This window comes from Spea bombifrons, chromosome 3 (genome assembly GCF_027358695.1).
Source record: "Spea bombifrons isolate aSpeBom1 chromosome 3, aSpeBom1.2.pri, whole genome shotgun sequence".
NCBI classification, from domain to species: Eukaryota; Metazoa; Chordata; class Amphibia; order Anura; family Pelobatidae; genus Spea; species Spea bombifrons.
In genome coordinates this window covers 92,157,136-92,178,580 of record NC_071089.1, presented here as the reverse complement: position 1 = coordinate 92,178,580, position 21,445 = coordinate 92,157,136, and the positions used below count along the sequence as shown (strand labels likewise).

General features: G+C 37.6%; 1 protein-coding gene across 6 annotated transcripts in view; it reads left to right on the top strand.

Moving 5' to 3' along the window:
- Positions 1–18,627, top strand: part of LOC128483234 (schwannomin-interacting protein 1) — a 147,639-nt gene extending 129,012 nt beyond the window's left edge. For 4 of the 6 annotated variants that reach the window (XM_053459346.1, XM_053459347.1, XM_053459348.1 and 1 more), the window contains 6 exons: positions 12,028–12,146; positions 13,730–13,847; positions 15,383–15,580; positions 16,841–16,964; positions 17,178–17,271; positions 17,888–18,627. In XM_053459346.1, coding sequence (XP_053315321.1) covers positions 12,028–12,146; positions 13,730–13,847; positions 15,383–15,580; positions 16,841–16,964; positions 17,178–17,271; positions 17,888–17,939 — 705 coding nt within the window. In that variant the 3' untranslated portion in view covers positions 17,940–18,627. Of the gene's footprint in view, positions 1–2,819; positions 3,069–8,774; positions 9,309–12,027; positions 12,147–13,729; positions 13,848–15,382; positions 15,581–16,840; positions 16,965–17,177; positions 17,272–17,887 lie in introns of those variants that run through there. The other 2 variants (XM_053459351.1, XM_053459349.1) reach the window with 2 other exon arrangements.
- The last annotated feature ends 2,818 nt before the right edge of the window (positions 18,628–21,445 follow it).

The following is a 21,445-nucleotide window of genomic DNA, read 5'->3' as shown; positions in this document are numbered from 1 at the left end:
ATGCTTCTATCATATCCCCCCTCTCACGTCTTTTTTCCAGGCTATATAGGTTAAGATCCTTTAACCTGTCCTGGTAAGGTTTATCTTGTAATCCATGAACCATTTTAGTAGCCCTTCTCTGCACTTTCTCCAACATTTCTATATCCTTCTGGAGATACGGTCTCCAGTACTGTACACAATACTCCAAGTGAGGTCTCACCAGTGATCTGTACAGCGGCCTGAGCTCTTCCCTCTTTCTACAGCTAATACCTCTCGCTATACAACCAAGCATTCTGCTCACATTACCTGCTGCTCTACTGCATTGTCTACCTACCTTTAAATCCTCACCTGTTGAGGTTAGGATGCATTACTTTGCACATATCCACATTAAAAATCATTTGCCATTTGGCTTATCCCTCCAGGAACATCAACCCTGTCGCAAACCTTAGGACTCCTCATCTTCCTCTTACTATATCATTGGTGCCGATGTGCACCAGGACAGCTGGATCCTCACCCGCCCCTCCCAATAATCTATCCACTCTGTCTGCAACATGCCGAACCATTTGGTTATCTCTTAGTAATAGAGTCCCCTACCACCACCTCCTGCCTGGGCTTCCCTTCCTTCTGTGATTAGCCGTGATGTTATGATTACTTCATTACCATGTATGTAGTGTACCTTCATAATGCGTATGTTGACCCATGGTGGGAGAGGAGGAGAGCAGCTGCAGCCACAGAATTGCAACTTCTAGGTCAGGTGTTTTTTTGTTTTTTTTTTATAGGCGTGACAAAGACATTAATCTTTCTCTTTTCAAAGTTGCAGTAACTGTGCTAAAAAAATTGTGTGTGTGAGGGGGTCAGATTACATTTTAGGACTGAAGGAACTACAGATCTTTCTTGTTACACTGTTACAATCTGACATAGCTTGAAAATGTGGTGATCGTAAAACTCTGTGGCCTAAACGTTTGCGACACGTAGGGTACTTTCTGTCTATAAAGAGAGAAGCAAAAAAAAAAATTTAAAAATTAATATTGTTATAAAACAATCATATTTTGTTTTATCGCATACTGCTTCTTGGGGACCAGAGGACTAATACGGTATATTTGGAACCAAGCTGGTATTCAAAGAGTTAAACATTATATTGCTGTTTGTTGAAGAAAATTTGCTTCTGTTTTTTTTTTTTTTTTTTAATTTACAATCACTTGAATTAAGCACATATTATAGGGAATTCAATTTAAGTGATTGAGAATAAAAACACACTAATGTCAATATGGACATAAACAGATAAAATAACAAGAAAGTGAAGTTTCTCATTAAACTGAGAAGTCGTACGGGCTTGAAACATTCCATCACATCGCTGTTATAAAGCACACCCGCCATGGTCTGCTATTTGGTCTTTTGTGTTTGCTGAGTGCATACAATAGCCCCGGCGGAACCAATGGCCGTGCCGGACTGCTAAGAGCTGCTATTCACAGCGCTGTCTGCTCGGTGGAGATAATGCTTGATAGGAATGTGTGCAGATACCGGGGCCAGGGCTTTGTGCGAAAGGCCAAAGTGAATTTCTAATTAAATCTCACTGTATATGTTGTGATGGCTGCCAGCTGATTTTAATTGGCAGCCTACAATACGCTGGCAGTGGATTCTCATCGCGCCGCCATTCTAAAGACTTTTACTTTTTAAATGTCAGTTCCTTGTCTTGCGTTCGGTTATTTGGAGAAGTACTTTTCTCTCCAGCACCAGCTCTGCCAAAGGCTAAGAGGACTGCGACTTTCACATATAATTAGAACAAAGAGCCGTAAACTGTGGCACAGCAGAGTGGAACGGACAGAGGATGCGAGGCTGCTTACATAATGTAGCTTGTGGCTGGTTTCTTAGTTTAGCAGAATTAGGGTTTTCTTTGACTTTTCTTTTTTGAGTCTTTTTTTGGTCTGCAATCGTATAATTTTCACTTCCCATCAGCCTTAAACTGGACTGTGGTACGTAAGCCGTTATTATATTATTATATATGTCAGCATTTTAATATTTAATGCTAATGCGTGGTATAGAAAGTTGAGGAGGCAGGCGTGGCGGTCCTTCCTCAGTTTCATATGTTGCTGCTCCGTCATCTTCCCGATGATGTCCAGTACCAAACATGCCTACTCCACACAGCATCTAATGTGTCCATACTGGCTTTTCCTAAACTTCTAGACCGATTACCACTATTTGCTTTTTAGTGCATAGCTATCTTATTGAATTATTCCTATTTTTTATAGAGCGTTGTTATCTGTATTTCTTGTATCGCTTCAGAACTTAAGGAACTAAAAAACAAAAATTAAGAAAATAATAATAAAACAATAGAGAAATCTTTAGAAGTGATACACAGCTTAACTGTTTAAAGTGTTTTGTTTTTTTAATATATGACATACCCCTCCTTTGCATTATTAACCCTTGCCTAGCCAGGTATAGTTTTTCTAGCTAGTGTGACATCATCCCATGTTCTAATGTCTTACTTAGTAGTAAGTGATGCAACATTGTTACAAAGTAGTGATCGTGGTTTTTTTGGGGGGGGTTAAAAAAAAATTGTAAATAACCTAGTCGAATAATTTCTTCTTGTTAGGTCAGAGGTTTTTGGGTTTTTTTAATGTAATTCTCCAGTTTTAATGAGTAGATGATGTTTTCCACATCAGTTAACTGCCTTCACAAGCTTCAGAAGGTCAGACCAGCCTCAGAGTGATCCTTTTTTCTTTTGTATCCATCATATAATTGGCCAATTGTGTTCGCAATGAGCAAGCGACCCCTCCCCCATCTCCGTCCCAACTAGATGTTGTTATTAAGCCTCATCGCCCCATTCCCAGAGGAGACCGGCTCCGCTCTGTTTCTGAAGAGAGAGAGCTTTGCTCTTGCGCAGGTTGAAGCAGCAAGAGGCAGCATCCATTTTAATCCGCAGAAAGCCTATTCGCCCCCCGTAAGGGCGTTTTTCCTGCCCACCCCGCTCTCCTCCTCAGACACTATCAGCTCCTCCACCCAGTCTGTATCTCCGTCATCTTCACGTTTGCCCTCCACTTGCTGTATGATGCACTGAGATGGTACACCAAGAGAATTGTGCGTATCAGGTAAGGAGGCATCTTGTATCTGATGATATTCATCTCCGGGAAGGCCTTTCCATTGCTAGGAGACCGGCTGCTGTCTGTACTGTAATGTGTTATCCACATAGCGTGAATCCCTCGCTCACATGTCCACCCATACAGATCTGCCTGTTCCACCATGTATGTCTGCCTGTAATATTCTATCAGATATGAAATCATAACTAATCTGTGTGCAAACAATATATATATATAAATACATTGTACAGCGCTGTGGAATTTGATGGCGCTATATATAACAATAAATAATAATTATATATATATTTAATTATATATATATATATATATATATATATATATATACTTGCATAGGAATAAAAATGTGACCACAACTAACATTTGGCAAGGTCTGTTCATTCAGTACTTTTTTTTTCTGCAGAAAAATTATATATATTTTTTTTAGATGGGAACACTTAAAGTTAATGGATAAAAGACGCTTAGAGAAATTTATAAACGATAGTGTTTGTTTTTTTCCTTTTAACACATTGGAGGAATAGGTGATCTATGAGGAGCTAGTAATTCTAGATAACAAATGTCTATTTTACAGAGCTCGGTTTCAAATTGCAATTTTAGGCTCAATTTAACATTTGTTGGATGTTTCTACTGTGCAACATTAAAAAAATATATATTCAAACTGTTCCATTTAGCGCCTGCCGATGTAAACGTGTTAATGTCTTGGTTGGGGGGTTTTCTTTCCACCAAGAATGTAAAAAGATAGATATGTGCAAATTACTGGTTTAATAATTGAAATATTCACATGAAAGCGTCAGTGTGTGCGCCGGTATCCATTAGAATGGGAAATCTAAAGGGAGCAAGTTCAACTTTTTTTTAACCCCATCAGCTCTGGAAGTCAGTTCTGTTAAAAGCTCAGGACAACACAACCGTTTAACCCTTCAAAGCCAGGTGACAGGTGACTTGCCATTTGATAAATTATTATTTTGCCATTATTTTCTGGCATTAGGGAATGACTAATTTGGCAAACTTTAATTCCTGCATCTTTCCTTGGTGTTGAGGTCATTTAGTGTGTCATAAAGCTGATGTCATTTCCCATCACATCCATGAGCACTGATAAAAAAATATTTTTAGTGTTATGTGTCACTCGACATGACTAGAAAAACAGGAGTAGACGAGTATACCTTTATTTGCCTTTATCGACTTTGTGCTCACAGGTTGTGCTCCAGGCAGGGTGCGAGTGCTACAATGTATAAAATATATTTGATTGTATCCAATGTATGTATTTTTATATACATGTAACACAAACTTAACACACACAAATCCACTCATTGCTCTTTGCATGCTATTTTGTTCTTGTCTGGTTTACATATAACAATATAGGAGGACTGGTGGAAAAGATTTTTATACCATGTTCCTCTTACTTTCTTGTGGCTTTTTTTTTTAGCAAGTTGTGCATTTATTAGCTGCTACCACCCCAGCTTGAGAAGCATTTAACACATATAGATGAAGAGTGCCTTACACCAGAACTGGAACCCCGAGCTAATGTCCTTTCTACTCCAACCCTTGGGAGGGACAGCTGAAGAGCTGACCCTGTGTTTTGACATGACCGTAGGTTCAGTACACTGAGGATATCTGACCACAAGGTCGAGATCTGGTGGCTGAGAGTCATTTTCCATGTTGCTATACTGGAAATTATGACGGGGGTATTACATCATGGCTCAGGGTAGGTAGGGTTGAGGCAATAGGTGTGATTTATGTGCTAGGCATGGATTCTGTTTTTCTTTCCATGTTATTTTTGACACCTACAGTCACAGATACAGTGGAAGAAAGAAAGCATAAAGTTTAATCTAAAAAATAGCATTGATATGCTTTTATGCAGTTTGAAGTGTTTTTGATGGAATTGTCCATTCTTTGATTTTCAGAGCAGACTCGTATGGCGATTCAGTGTAAGCCTGCAAGCAGGGGCTTTCTTACTTTATGTATGTGTATATGAGATATATCAAGTGCTATATAAATACATTTTAACAACAGAGCATTGAAAGAACCTTGTATGAAGGACTTGGACACACCAATATAAACCTGTCCAAAAAGTTACACACCACTATTTGTTAATGCAACGTAAAATACATAAAACAGTGGTTAGCGATCACTTTTAGTATATATTTGCTGCCCATGTTCTATGTCTGTGGTAGAAGAAATGTGTCTCTGTCTTAAAAGCAGTAGGAGGCTTAAAACTGAGAAAGTAGAATCTCCTTAATACTGACCCGCCTGTGATCTAAAGAATATTGGGACTTACATCTGCTTCCTTATATAATAACTATATACTGGACGCCCTTAGTGTATGTATAGGGTTAATGATTACGCTCGCTGCTGATATTCTCGAAAGTAGAGTTTGTTTTGAGATTAATTTGCGTCTCAGTTGTAAGCAAGGAAGATAAATTCTTGTACAAGTGAGAACTTGCAAGTCCATTCTAGAAGGCATTGTTATCATGACTGCTATTAGTGACAAGTGATGTGTTACTGTGTCTTCCCCTCCCCCGTCATCTCAGCCTATATCTTGAAAGACATCTTTTCCTTTCCTAGAAGATGGGAGGCTGGTTAGAAGGAAGGACACACACGGAGCCAGAGCTCTATGGATTTGCTGTGTTGGAAATAGACTACAGTTGTTAGTTTAAATATTTGGTCTGTGGCTTAATATCACAGAGTGGTATTTTACGAGCGTACACAGCTGTCTAGTTATCCAGCGTGAACCTTTCCTCTATCCAAGGAGTGGCCTGGTCTGGTTCTTGTAATGGAAGGTTTTACTGGTCTCTCTGGATTGTCCATCCAAAGGACTGACATTGCACGACCTAAGATATATGCAATATCAGGGTGTGTTGGAGTCATCCTAGGTTCATATGGAAGGTTTGCCTTAATTAGAACCATGAAGCAACTAGTATACCTCTCAAATAACTCCGGCACTAGAGCCCATACGTTTTATTAGCATACATTTAATCACCTTATACACACCTGCACCTGTTTAAAAAAAAGTTTGTTTTAATGAACTAGTTTTTATAAGGAGGTATTTTTAACCCTTTGTGGGATTGGTAGCCAGGTGGCTCTGAGGGACCATCCATGTAACACATATTTTGTGGCACTCTGACCAATTCACTGCAATTACTAAAAATGTTGACCCGAGTCAGCCTTGCCATTTAAGTATGGAGGCTCTGGTCACTGACCGATCAGCAGCAGCTCTAAATAGAGCAGGGATTGGTGCTTGTAATCAGCAGTGTAGTCTAGCTACTGGTTACCATGGCAACAAGTTTACATGCTGGCATGTGTTTTACTGCTAGCATGCAGGAACAATTGTCTGATCCCTTCTTACATGCAGATATTGGACATTGCAATATAACAAGTACCCCTCCCCCCAATAAAACAAACTCCAATGATCCGCTCCCAGAATGATGATAAGGATCATCACAGCCATAAAACAGGTATAATCCTTTCTGGAATGCTTGACTCCAGTTTTTGGAAGATGGTGACCCTGCCTTCACACACAGAAGAAGAGGAGCTCCATGTAGTATACCCTGGGAAGTTTCCAATAAGTTATTAAGTCCCCGTTGTTTTGGAGCATCTATTCCCATTGGGTGGTACTGCCCAGGGTATAGTTAAGAGACTGAATACTGACCTTGTTACCTCAACAACAATTAAGATTCACTTCCTTCAGTCCAGCATATAAAACAATTTTTGTGTGAAATGTCATTTATGCATCAAGTCCTTCTACATCTAGAACTTAATCTGGTGAAGCACCTATCACACTGAGCCGCGCAGTTTGCTTGAGTTAAATGACAGCTTGGACAGCCGAGCTGGCTTCAGATTGGAGCCTTTTTTTCTGCCGCACTGACTTTAAAGTCTTCTTAGACATTCACTAAGCTACAGTTATTACAGCAAGGCTCTTCATAACATACTGTGATACGTGTGTAATATTATTAAGCACATCACTGAAATGTTGTTTGGATTTTTAGTAATAGATAACATGCAATTCAGTCTATGTTTAGTGGCCATGCTACGACTGGCAAAGAATTAGAGGAACAATTGTTTGCATCTAAATAGTGACATTGTTTTCAGATCATATTTTTTGTAGGGCAAGTTAAATTATTCATAAATGCCTAATTTGAGGTAAGCAGTGCATCACATTGGAACATATTTATGAACATATTTTTCCCTTCTACAGCTAAGAGACGGACAAAATTAAATATACGCAACTTACCACAGGTTTGACACCCATAACATGAATATTTATAAGCCATAATCATGCCATAGATCACCATAGGACCACAAGGAAAATCGGCCCATTGGGTGATTTTCCAATCAGCTGCACAAGAGGCGGGTGATGAGATGGTAAATGCTAATGTGTATGATATATGGGGTTGCCTCAGGTGGCCGCTGTGCCAACCTCCTATCTCATATGTGGTTAGCACCCAAAACTGAAACCTTAGCAACAAGGCAGTCTTCACAAAAAAATGGGAGTTTGAGATGGGTAGAATGGGATAATATTTGTGTATTGCCCAAAATGTGGACCTTTGTGCTACTTCATGTCTGGATACTTAGGGTGAGTAGAATGATTTCCAAGTCAATCATGCCAACTCTTATGACTTAATGATACAAAAGCATTTAAACTGTATGACTTTTTGTAAATTACCGGTACATAGGAAATAAATGACCTCAGGGTGCTTGGTGGTGGTTTCTTCAGGTGATGGGGGTTAAAACAAATGCAGAATTTATGAAATGGAGCTTCTTACAGATAATGTTTTGCCAAGGACCTTAGTGTCAACGTTAATGATTCCCAGCATAAGTATTTGTCTGCAGATGAGGTTACGAAGCCAGGCATGATGAGTGCATTCAGCGTTACGCTCTTTTTTATGGTTTGACGGTTTGTAGAAAGCGTTCTTGGGCTTTAACATTTTTTACTCTAGTCACCGTTGGTTTGAACGCATTATATTTGCACACTTGCTGGATGATTTGAGATCGATAAGTATCTCGGTTCTTCTAATACTATATATAATATGAGTAAGTGGTTTCAAAGTGAGATTACACATGCTGCCCGGGTAGTCATCAGTAATGATGTAATATACTGAAAACCCCTAGAGAGCATATCCAGAGGAATGACTAAGAATTGCATCAGCGGCATTACACAGTCTTGGGATTAATATATTCTGGGTTGTGTTTTATATATATGCAACAGCAGTTTCTTATTGGCCACCTGTTAGCTCATCTATTGTCATGGTATAAATGTTACCACGCACAAGAAATAATAATAATCATTGAAATATTTTGATATATCCATGTGTGAGACACCTCTGCTAAGTGCTAACAATGTAAGCAGTAAAATAAAAACTGCAATAAGTGCAACAAAATAATGGTTTGATTTACTGCTTTTAAAATGATAGATTTGTTAGTCTGACTCTGGAGTGTGTATAATTAAAGCTAATTTGCCAAATCAAGCATTATAATAAAATGTAATGTGAAATTAATATATATTATCAGTATATAATTATATATATATATATATATATATATATATATATATATATATATATATCATATTTACAGGAACCTTTACCCATATATACGTTCTTTCCACTTAAGTCCACTTAAGGTTTGATTATTTTACCAATGGATGACCCTTAATTGGCCAAGGAAGATCTGGCTGCATTGTGAATTGATATGTTCAAACACCCACTGCAACGCCTGTACGGTCCTTAGTAGAAAGCAGATCTAAAGCTGCCTTTATCAGTGAGTGTTGCAGCCTTGCAGGAATGACGTCTCTTTTTTAGGTTTGGTATCTAAATATAACGCTTGTCAAGAATCCAGGTGCTACATTTGACTTTATTTGGAAAAGGACAACAATCTTATCAGTAGAGGCTAGCTGCATTCCCTCGGAAGAACAGGACCAAGATGATTATGACAGGCCTAAGTGTTGTGCAGGAGCTAGATCTGAAAAGCAGAGAGCAACAGATGTCTTCACTTGAATGTGAGAAGAACAAACAGACTGTGGCCGGTGTGTGGGGAAACTCCAACACTTGGGTGGTGTGTCAGTGATCCTGCCGGTATGGGCAATCGGACGCTGTGGGGATGGCTAGTGCAGGAAAAAAGAAGGGAGCGCTGATAGGGCTAGATGTCTCAAGCAGTTCAACGATGAATTTCAGCAGCAAACGGAAGGATGTGATCATACAGAAAATAACTGCTCTTAAACTGGTGGAGGGTTCTAGAAAGGTAGGAGACAGTAGTTCATTTATTCTGTAAGCAGCGTGTATGTTTATGTCCGCTCTGTTATCCCCAGTTACTTCTCGAGTCTCTTTCCCGTTATGCTTTATGCCTTCTGTGATCACCCTTGTTTATTGCCAAATAACATGTTATATACTGTAATATGTATGGACATAGAATGGAGGAACAGATGCCAAAACTAAGGCAGCCAAGGCTCCTAGAGTTACAATGCCAGTGCATTTTTGGTTCCTACTCATGACTGAGGGGGTCACCAGATTTTTTTTGGCCATCGCTCAGTCTAGTGTAGACTGGATACCGCCTTCCTTTATTATGTCTTGTGAACACTGAGCACTGATGTGTGCTGAGAAGAACATGTCAATCCTCATCTAGGTTGCAAGCCCATTTAAGTAAATCTGTAATGTACGGATTAAAATTGTTCTTGTCCATCAAACTGTAACTTTCAACATGTTTCCAATCTTATTTCTCCTCCTTAACTGTACATCATGAAGCACCAGCCATGGTGAGTCTCACTGACCGAGACTCACCTACAACTCACTCTTCAGAGAATAATGGTGGTGAGATGCTACTACCGTCCAACATGCTTATGCTGATGCCAGGGCTTTTCCGTATCTTAACATATCTCAATCATGCTGTAGAATAGTAATTCCTTATAACGTAACACAAATCTATGAATCCATTAAACATATACTGTTTTTAGATTGATTGCTGGAAGTGCAAGGACAGCGATTGGAAAGTAATCTTACCGAAGCTTTCCCTGCAGCAGGATTACATTAATTGCTTCCAATAGACAGCACGTAGGCTGCTGAAGATAGTTAAGAGGCTTAATGCTTTCTTTTGCCCACCCCCTTATATATGATTAATGAAAATACATTATTTTTGTTTAAAGCTGCATATTTCATAAAAAAAAAAAAAGAAAAACGGCTTATTTTATTCTGTTTTCCCCTCCAAATGCTAACTACTGACAAGGAGTTTTATTCCGGAGACTGAATTTGATAACAAGAAGATGAGGATGGGGGTAGTCATGGATTATGGTCCATTCTTGTAGTTAATCTTCTTACAGCAGATTAGATTCCATATCCTTTTAATTGTATGAAGTGATTTGTCCTTTGTGTTTGCAGATTTTATTTTAAAAATTAAAATCAAGGCAGCGTAACATAAAGATTTACACAGGCAAACAGCTAGAACCACGGCTACGAAGAAGAGGACTACTTGTCTGTCCCAGCTGGCAAATATTTACAATCTGCTTGGCGTTCAGGCAACCATTATTTAATCATATCGGACGTAGCTCTCCAGCGTGTGCTGAACTGCAACTCCCATGATCCTCCACTTTTTGCCAGGAGTTGTAGTTAAACACCTAATGGAAATAGAGACATTTTGCCTCGTAATCCTGCATGCTATTTTTAATATTTAGTCATTTAATAGGAACAGACAATTCTTATACACTTATTGTATATATAACATATTAAACAAATGAAGCTTGTATTAGAGCTTGAGCATTATTATTTTTATGCAAAAAATTAAATACAATGTTTCTTTAGTGTGTAAAATTATATCTATCTATCTATCTGTATATGTATATGTATATATATATATATATATATATATAGCGTGAATAATGATATGTTAATAAAGCATCACTTTCCTTTCTATAGTCAATACTATATTTGGCCAATCCTGGCTTGAAAAATTACAAACTAGTCACAGCAAAGGACAACTGGCTCTTTAGTATATGCTCTATTGTAGACTTGTGTCTTAATTATAAGAATATATGGCCAGTGTATGTACTTCTGCACTACAGGCCAAGTCTTGACCAAGTTCTAAAAACTTAATGTCTTTAGTCATTAAGTAACACAGTCTAAATTCATAATTATATAGAAGTTAACTTAAGATGTACTGAAGATGGAAGAGCAGAAATCAGTGACTATTAATCAGAATGGTAAACGCTCCTTAGCGACATTCGAGTGTGTGGCTGCTATTTTCCAAATTCACTTACAGCTGATTTGAAAAGTCTACCAAGCCATTGCTTTCAAGCCCAAGTTAAAATACACAGGTTCTTTTTCTTCTTCGTATTAATTTAGCTTCACATATCAGCTCCATAAGTTTATCATTGGATTTGGCAGCGTCAGATCTATATAGATATCCTGCCAAGTTTACGGGCCACAGGTCGTTGGCAAGGATAAGTACATCTAGGAAGTTTTTTCAACGATTATCACATGGGAATTCCGAATAAGAATTTCAAATCTTTGCACTTCTAGTGCTCATAGGATTATTAATGATTACTTTTAGCAGTGTTGTAAGTAATTCGCTTTTGCCCTATAATGCACGCGGGTATGGAGGTTAAAGTGACTACATGACCAATAGAGCTAGCATCTCGATCTTTAATGGGATTGGTTTCATAGCATGTCTTCATGTCTTCATGAAAGTTCAGCTAATCCTCTTAGTTTGATTGTCAGTAGTTCAACCTGTAATACAAAGTAAGGACCTGCTCAAGATTGATGGACGGCAGGAATGGCTATGAACCAGTTACCGCTCATCCTATTCATTTAGTGAATGAGATTTGACAGTAGATGGGACATTTTGCACTGCGTATCAAACAGCTGTTTAATACATAGCCCGTGGCAGTATATTTCTCACATACACCCGGTTGGATTGACCTGGGTCACATGACTGTACTGTTAATTATTCTTCCTTTCTTTATTTGCTCTAGGCTCAGAAGAATGAAAGGGAATCTATTAGACAGAAGCTGGCGCTTGGAAGCTTTTTTGACGATGGGCCTGGCCTTTACACCAGCTGCAGCAAAAGTGGAAAGCCAAGTCTTTCTTCCAGGTAATTCAAGCTACTAAATATTTGAACGAGAACTCGGCAGCATCTTCTCGTACAGCAATATGGAAAATGCTGATGTTACTGTTAGTAAGTGATGTGTTATCTGAGGGCCTTTTCAAAAAGGGATATGAAAACTATTCAAATAAGGATCCAGTTCAATCAAGAAAGGTATATATTTTAGATTTTAAGACAAGTTAGTAGTCTCTTATTCTAGTTGCTGTCTTGTTGGCAGGGAATGCCTGTACGTGATGATGTCAGGGGTATCTTCATATTCTGTATTGGAGAAATATCCATATCTTGTACTTGTCTACCGCATACTAGATATATGGAAAATGGAACTTTTTAATTCTGCGTGATGTTTCTAGTAGGCAAGCAGATGATATAAATAAACCTTTTTATATTCCTATATCAAGTATCAACGTATTTAAAATCAAGTGACTCAACTGAGTGTGTATATATATATATATCACAAGCAGCACATTCAAATACTGTGGGGAAGTAAAACCACATTACTCAGACATTCTCCGTGTCTCCCAGGTGCAGACTACATGGGATGTGACATCATGTATGGGGGAGGAGGGGGGGTAAGGGCAGGTCCTTGCAATTCCAAATACTGAGCCAAGTAAACAGGAGGGTGAATGGGGGATGTGAAAGAACAGAAGTTAGAGTATGGTAATTTCTGAATCCATGTGTATTTCTATAGTTTCTTAAATTTTGGCACCTGTGGCTGATCTTTGGAAAATATATTTAGCCAGTACTAGAATTCTAGAAGGGATTCTGGGTAGGCACATGCAAATAAGGTCAACAATTTTCACCTTTTACCCGAGTTTGTCTAAAGGCTGTCTTGTACAGCGGACAATTACTCTCAAGGGATCCATGTATAAAGTGGATATAGAGGCAAACGGTGATTATTGTTGACCTTATTTGCATGAGCCTACCCAGAATCCTTTGTGGTTGAATGCTCCTGCTACCCCCTTAATTTTACGTGGAAGGGTTTTCCATCACCTTTACCCACCATAACTTATCTAATTTACATTGTATAGACAGTCCAGTATCTTTCTTTACATTGTATAGAGAGTCCGGTATATTTCTTTACATTGTGTAGACAAATATATAGTTTTTGAGAGGACTGTTGCTTTTAATTCTTTTAATCGGTCCAAATGCTTGCTAAAGGTGTCTGCTTTTGTAGAAGCAACAATTGAATTTTTAAGCTTCCAGCTTTGTGGAAAGTGAAATGTGTGAAGATTAGACATCAGATCTCCGACGACATCTTGCAGAGACCCTTCAATGCCTGATAATAAATTGCGCACACCTTCTGCTAGGGTAGGAGTCAGCCATCTACGTCTAAATAAAGCAAAGTAAAATATAACTTTAACGATATGTTCTTCACAAATTGTTCTTAAACAACGGCCCTTGGAGACCATAAGACCTTAGTCAGGTAAAACCAAGATGATGATGACTGTTTAAGTTCCTGCTTAATGTCCTTATCATTTAGCCATATTTTCACATGCACCTGCCTATCACATGGAAAAAAATGTGTGCTTTTAACTTAACTACCTGCTTACATCTTAAATATCTTTGTTTAGACTACAAAGTGGGATGAACCTTCAGATTTGCTTTGTTAATGACAGCGGGAGCGACAAGGACAGTGATGCTGATGACAGCAAAACTGAAACCAGCCTGGACACCCCGTTATCTCCTATGGTATGTATGAAGAGTCAGTGTCTTGTCATAGGGAGAGATCTATCATAATTTCTCAAGAAAAAAACAAGAATCAAGTCATAGGGTCCTGGTTTGATTTCATGTGCTGAGGACTACAGTATGAAATAATAATGATATTATAATGGCAAATCAGACACAGAATACAATAATTGTATGGGTTTAACCAACCAGTACATTTTTGGGTACATTGACACTATTTCACTATTTTTGATAAAGCCAAAAACCAGTTCTTAAATATAATAGGCAAACAATAATAGTAGAGCTATTATATATATGTATGAAAGTATATTCAAAGCTAGTTTGTTAATAGTCGATCCTTGTCGATTTAAGGAAATCACACCTTAAGTAATTCAGGGATTGGGGTTATTTCTTCATATGCTCTCTCCGATCAGTCACAGTTTACTGTACTAGTATACCTTATAGAATGTTAATGTTGTAAAGGAATTGTAACCCCTACATTATAGAAAAGTGAAAAAAAATAATTTGCTTATGCAAGAAAGAGATGTACCAAGGCTGTATGTAGCATTTAGCCTACAAAGACCCTAAAACAATGTGCAAATACGCACATTTTCCCGTTGAATACAGTTGTTTAAGACATGGAAGTGTGCAAGGCTGACTACCATTGTTTCAGGGAGTTGGGGGTATAGTTCTGGCGGAGTGCATCGTTGTCCATTAACTAATAACGTTGGTTCATGCTCTCTAAGTACAGTACAAATGCTCCCTCTAGTGGTAAGTGCTGGTACTGGCCTGTGCTGTCATATTATATCCTAAACAAATAATGTCTGATTAGAAGCATAGACAATGTAACATGTATTGCTCGTCTGCTTTTGAATGGGAAACCAGTGCAGATATTTATTAATAAATATTAAGTACATATTAAATGGTTTAAAGAGCCTGAATTAGCTTTTAAGGTGTGTTGGCAATCCAGCAGCTATACACGGCTGAAACTATGCCTTGGTAAAGAATTTCTTGAAACAGCCATTTATGTTTCTACCCTAGTGCAGCATTCATTGATTATATAGTAATAGACAAAAGGCAATTAAATTGGGTTGATGACCCATGCAAGCAGTCTTGCAATATATATATATAGATTTTTTCACCACTGCGAAAAAGTCATTTTCATAAAATGAATAATGATTATGAATCATTTTGCTCTTCGTTTATTGATTGCATTCCTTTCCAGGTGGTTACATAGAGATTTTAGTGTCATTAATGGCCTGTTTATATTTTTGCTTTAATAGATGTCCTTTATATACAGACCTGGGAACTGTCATGCTGTCAGCCATGTCCTGCTTGTACTATATAATTCGTTCCTTCTACTTGTTTTACTACTAGTAGGATCAGTGCCGTTTTGATCTTTGGTGTTGCTCTAGGCCTATCCCAGGGCAGTGGGACTTCCATACCTTCTGCGCTGCGATCTTTATAGCCGGGTGCCAGGAAATGATTTGTATCGTGTTTATGATTTTATTATTAGTTCTCTCTAGACTGTTTGCCTAAAATGTCTTTTTGTTTTGCAGAGCAAACAAAGCTCTTCCTATTCGGACAGAGACACTACTGAAGAGGAGTCTGAATCCTTTGAAGACATGGATTTTATCTCCAGACAGAAGAAACTGCAAGCTGAAGCTAAGATGGCTTTGGCTATGGTAAAGCCAATGGCCAAAATGCAAGTGGAAGTCGAAAAGCAGAACAGGAAGAAGTCTCCTGTAGCAGATCTTGTAAGTCTTCTTTAATAACTGACATTTTCATATCTGGACTACACTGGGCTTGTAAAGTTCTGGAACTCCTTAGAACATGTGAATACTAGAGCAGTGGAAGAGATCTTTCTTCCAGCCCAAGCTCATAAAATAGAATGACTAGACTATTGTCCCTGGTAATCATTTGTCCCCAGAAGTGTCCCCTGAATCCCTATATTTTGAGGCTACAGGTGAAATAATGTAATATACAGCGCTTCAAAAATATACAATTACACCAAATAGTGTATATAATAAATACTAATTAAATAAATATAAAACAAGCACATACCATGTCATAAAAAAGGACATGATGTGTGCCTGTTTTGTATTTATTTAATACATATTTATTTTATGTACTATTTGGTGTTATTGCATAATTTTGAAGCGCTGTCTATTTTTCTTCATATGTTTAAATATATTATGAATATATTATGAAGTAGACTAAATATATTTGAAGTCTACTTCATAATATATTCTCGACTACACAATATATTTTATTGAATACCACCCCTAAATAGTATATCTGGCATATAGAATTTAAGAATAATGACATATCCATGCATGAATGTAATTAGTACTAAGAAATTTGCCCCTTGCCCCCTTGATTTTGCTTTCTAGATATGGTTAGGTTATAATATAGTCATGGCTGGAAAATGTAAGGATTCTACTAGTCCACATCTGCAGGGTTCACAAGTCACGAGGCTGAAGACAAAACAAAATATAAAATGTAATAAAAAATTTACAAAAGTAACTTAAATTATATTTTATAAGGCGCTGCTTTTGTTCTTTTTTTCCCCAGATAATAATAACAGAATATCTAGTAATAGGCAACAGATATGTATACCACTTAACTTTTTGTAACTGAAATCCAAAGATCGTATTTGTGTTCAGATTAACCCAAATTATATCAGATCATGACAGGTATCCATTTTTATGAGTTTTATACTTAAAGTGTTTTCCATTTAGTATTTTGGTGAAAAATATTACTTTAACCATTTCGAAGCGCATTATCTGAAAAAAATCAAACTTCATAGAATTGGCTAATGATGTAATCAGGTTCCATGTAAACTACAATCAGTCTTATCGTTTTTGATTTCTTCGTACTTTTTTGAAAATTGTTCTCGTAATATTTTATTCTGTAGCTTTGTTGCCACCTACTGGCTTTATTGTGTCATGGATTTCTACATCACTGATGTGCGTGGCCCCTCAAAATAACCTTTACAATATGTCTCTTGCTTGTAGCTGCCGCACATGCCGCACATTAGTGAATGCTTGATGAAGAGAAGTCTAAAGCCAACTGATCTGAGAGACATGACCATTGGGCAACTACAAGTGATAGTCAATGATCTCCACTCTCAGATAGAAAGTAAGTTTTACAGGCATTTTTTAAGGGGGTGTACTATGGAAATATGCCGTGAGATTGTAAACAAGGATGTGGTTTTTTTCAGGTTGTAGCCCAAAGTTTCAAAAATAAACTCTACCCTGTAATAATCTTTGACTCGATGTATTCATCAGGAAGCTGTTTTATACTTTTTAGAATATAGAACATTAACTGCAAAAAAATGTTTTGTTCCTCTAGGCTTAAATGAAGAACTAGTTCAGCTTCTCCTTATCCGCGATGAATTGCACATGGAACAAGATGCAATGCTTGTTGATATAGAAGACTTGACTAGGTAAATGTCCTGGTATACACTGTCTGTACCAGCTGCATGTGCGTATCATTCCATGAACTGAATTTTAGTGATTCAGAAAGAAGATATTCATCATTTAGTCAATTCTTTTTTTAAATTAAACATACCATATAATTGCATATACATATATTTACATACTGCATAGTATACATTATGTACACTGACATTATAAATATAGACATGTGAAAACTGAATGGCAGAATACCAGAGAAGCAAACACTGTGTAGAAAGAACAAGCATACATTTTTACATAGAATACCATTAACCCCAAACCATACCAGCTATGTGTACATTAAGACGTTAAATGCTGTCTCTGCTGTTAATACAGCTGTATTTGCTGTATTAAACGAAATTGTTCTATAGATACTGTCACACAAATGGATAATAGTGCTATTAAATAGGAGATTTTAAGGCATAAATGATAAGTGAAATCATCCGTTTGTCCTGGTGACCGCAAGCAGTCACCGGCTAATCCACGCAGTCCAACAGGGATTTAATGACTATTCTTGTGCTAGCCTTGCTGCCTAAACGTATGTGATAATCCCCTGAAGTCTTTGTCTGTCTAACACGATTTGTGTCTTTTTTTTCCCATTCACAGACATGCTGAAAGTCAGCAGAAGCACATGGCAGAAAAAATGCCTACAAAATAAAGCAAGAAGCCATTGAACATAAAAAGAAAAACATAGCTAAACTTTATTTTGCTTTTGTGGTTGTCAAAATGCAATTGCTAAAGATGATACACGAGGAAAACCAGTGTTAGTCTTTGATTATGTCTGAAGCTTTATGTCCAGTGATTTGGCCTATGCTTCCTAATTTATTTTTAACTTTCTACTGGTGCCGCTTAACCCCTGGAATGCCAGCAGGGTAGCCAGCAATGCCTTGTTTGGCAATATGTTGCTCACCCTTCTGGCACACAACAGGTTAACACTAGGCATTTTATTAAGATACTATGATTATATGTACAGTACTTACGCCATTACAGACTATGGAATAAGAGAGAGAATAGTTACAAATGTTACTTTATTTTTCTGTTTGGGGGATTTTAAGTTGATCAGTATTTTATCTAAAGCAACTACTTTTTATTCTTCACTGTAGTTTTCGAACACAAATGTTATTGACGGTGCTAAACAAGTCAACAACTTCATGCCTGCCTCATCGTAATGTTGTAGCGCTCCGTATATTGTATAATTCAGATGGTTCTCAACATTTTGTGAATGTTGATAATCTGACTTCCATTTTTAGATGTGCTATTATATTATTCAATTGAACTGGAAAAAAGGTCACCTTGAAAGTTTTATGTATAAATATGTAAAATAAACTTTAAACATTTGTTTTGTATGTCAATGCCTTTTGGTTGCCATGTTCTATGTAGAACTTTTGCTTTGAAATCCATAGGAAACCATCCGCTTAAGGCGTTAAAATGAAACTATTAGTAGGACAGTTTAATGTCTCCAAGTTGGCCATTGAACCAGTGTGGCCACAGTCTAACACACCAGGAAGTCCGCACAAGTGAGATCAGCATTGATTTATCCTTTGTCGAGGGTCGTCCTTAATTCTAATTGGACCCTTGGCAAACATGTCTTCTTTCAAGAGAGGCTCACTGGGGTTTGATATCACGGAGTTGAAATTTCCAACAGTCCTGCAAATGGATTCTGGATAGACCTCCAAAGATCCTAGATCAGGTCTGATTGCCTTTAATTAGACTTTCACGAGAAATTCCTATGTGAAGAAATGTTTTGTTTTTTTTCTTGTGAATAAAATACAATGCCGTATACCAGCAATGTACCTTGTGTTAAAGGCCTTGTAATGCACCCCATGCCTCGCCACAGCCTCCATAGGGTAAATAGGTTGGTTGAGGAGATTAGAGGAGATTGGAGCAGCAGCACAATGGAGAGACAGATTAAAGAGGGCTATCTGTCCCTCAGTTCTGTGGCAGGTGGACTACTACTACTATAGGCTTTGTCTGCCTAGGCCAGAATATTTTGGCAGCTGTTATCAATGACAACACTAATTTTTAGTGGGAGATCCCGTTTATTAATGCACAGGTAAAATATATCTATGCAATATCCTGGTATCTTGTGAAAAAAAAATATATATATTTTTTTTTTTCATCTACCTTTTCCATTATAGTGCAAGCTTTCAATGGTGTATGGAGACCTGGTCTTTGTAGCAATGCGTCACATTTAGTACAACTATTTTATCTTCCCAGACGAATATATGTCACTGATGCTCTCTATCTCGTCAGAGATCATAAAGAGAGAGGCGCATTATAAAACAGTCAACCACTGCTGCGTCTTACCTTGGGGTGGCCCGGGGGTGCATTCGTGGCTCCACCGCGAGGCTGCATCACAGGCCTCGACAGCGTGACGTGCACATGCACCTACTACTAGTACGGCACACGTACTCCTATTCCCCCGTGCGTAAAACTTCATCCAGCGCTAACGCATGATCGTATAAAAGTACACCAAGGTTGGTTATACCAGCTCCCGTGTCCTGCTCTGTTCCCCTTTACCCGTATCCTGTCCCTATTTCTATTTGTCGCTGCCTGCCTAAGTTTTTTGACTCGTGCATCATCTCCTGACTTTGTTACTTGCCGCCTGTCCCGACCCATGCCTGCTTTATCATTTATGAGATTGTCGCTGCCTGTCCTGACCCATGCCTGTCATATCCTTTCTAAGTTTGTTCCTGCTCGGCTGATCCATTACTTAACCTACCGTGCTGACACCATCTCTGTGATTGGTCATCACAGCGATCACATGACTGTTCCATCAACTTAACAGCTCTCATGGAATCGCCTCTGCTGTAACTAAATTTTGAGCATCACAAACAAGCCGGCTGCAGCACGTATGGGAGCACACCACAGGATTGTCTACAGGACGTACCGCAACGTCCAAAAGGTAATCCTGGAACATCCTGTGGACATGCAGGTACGTCCAAAGGGTAAGAAAGGGATTAAGAGATGACAAATCTAAAATAGTTTTGCTGACTTGATAAACCAAATATTGTAGTAGATTGCTCTCAACTTAAAAGCGCGTTATCAACCAACTATATCCTGTTGCCTTATACCATCTCCCCCAAAAATAAAACAAAATTTGAAACCTTAAAATAAATTATTTAGGGATTAAGGGTGTGGGACATTTATATATATTCTGTAAAATTGCAAATACATGTATTTTATTGTTTAAATTCCATTGTTTAAAATAATGTCTTACATATATGAATATGGTTTTAAAAAAAAGCCATGCTTATTCAGTAAAATATATAATTTGTATGGCTTCGCTAAATGTGAAAAAGGGAAATAACCGTTTAAGAAAGACATAGCAAAAACATGAAAATTGCTCTGGTCCTGTAATCTAAAATAGCTCTAGTCCTTAAGGGTTAAAATCTCTCTAAATAAATAAAAAATTTGGTCACCATGAAGAACTCAATATACAATAAATAGATTAAAATGATTAACATAACTAAACCATGTTTTCTTCTAAAAAGGGGATATTCCCTTAATATCTTCTCAGTCGACTAACCACATTTATTTCCTCTAACAATATGGAATCAAAACACGAAAGATCCAATTTTAGGATTTTACAGCATATTGTCTGGAGAGATCGAATGTTTCCTTATAATGTAATAAATGGAAATTCTAATTACCAAAATACTGTAATAATCAAAATTTCCTCAACAGAAATTATTTTGATGATCTAATCTGGTTTCTTTTTTTATATATTCAAGGTGAAATACTGTTTCTCGTACAGTGGATAAAAAGTGTGCAACACAATTAAAGTGCTGAAGTAATGCTATATCTATAGATGCAAAAAACGAAAAATTCTACTCATCTTTCTCCTCTGAAGACCAGAAACAATATAACAAAAGTAAAAAGAACCAGGGGCACTTTCCACAACTTTCCACTAACATAGAGTTCCCTGAAATAAAATCTCCTAAAGATTAAAGTGATCAAAACGAGTTACCCATGAAACCACGGAATGAAAAGAGACGGAAACTCCATTTCAGAATGATAGAGTAATTTATTTATGAACATTTCGCAAATTTGTTCTTAAATGTGAACTAGTGTATCTCTATCTCAAAATAAAGTGTACTTGTTTACAGGGGATTTGTATTATCATAGGCATGCAACTTATAATGTAGTTCCTCTATCGATTGA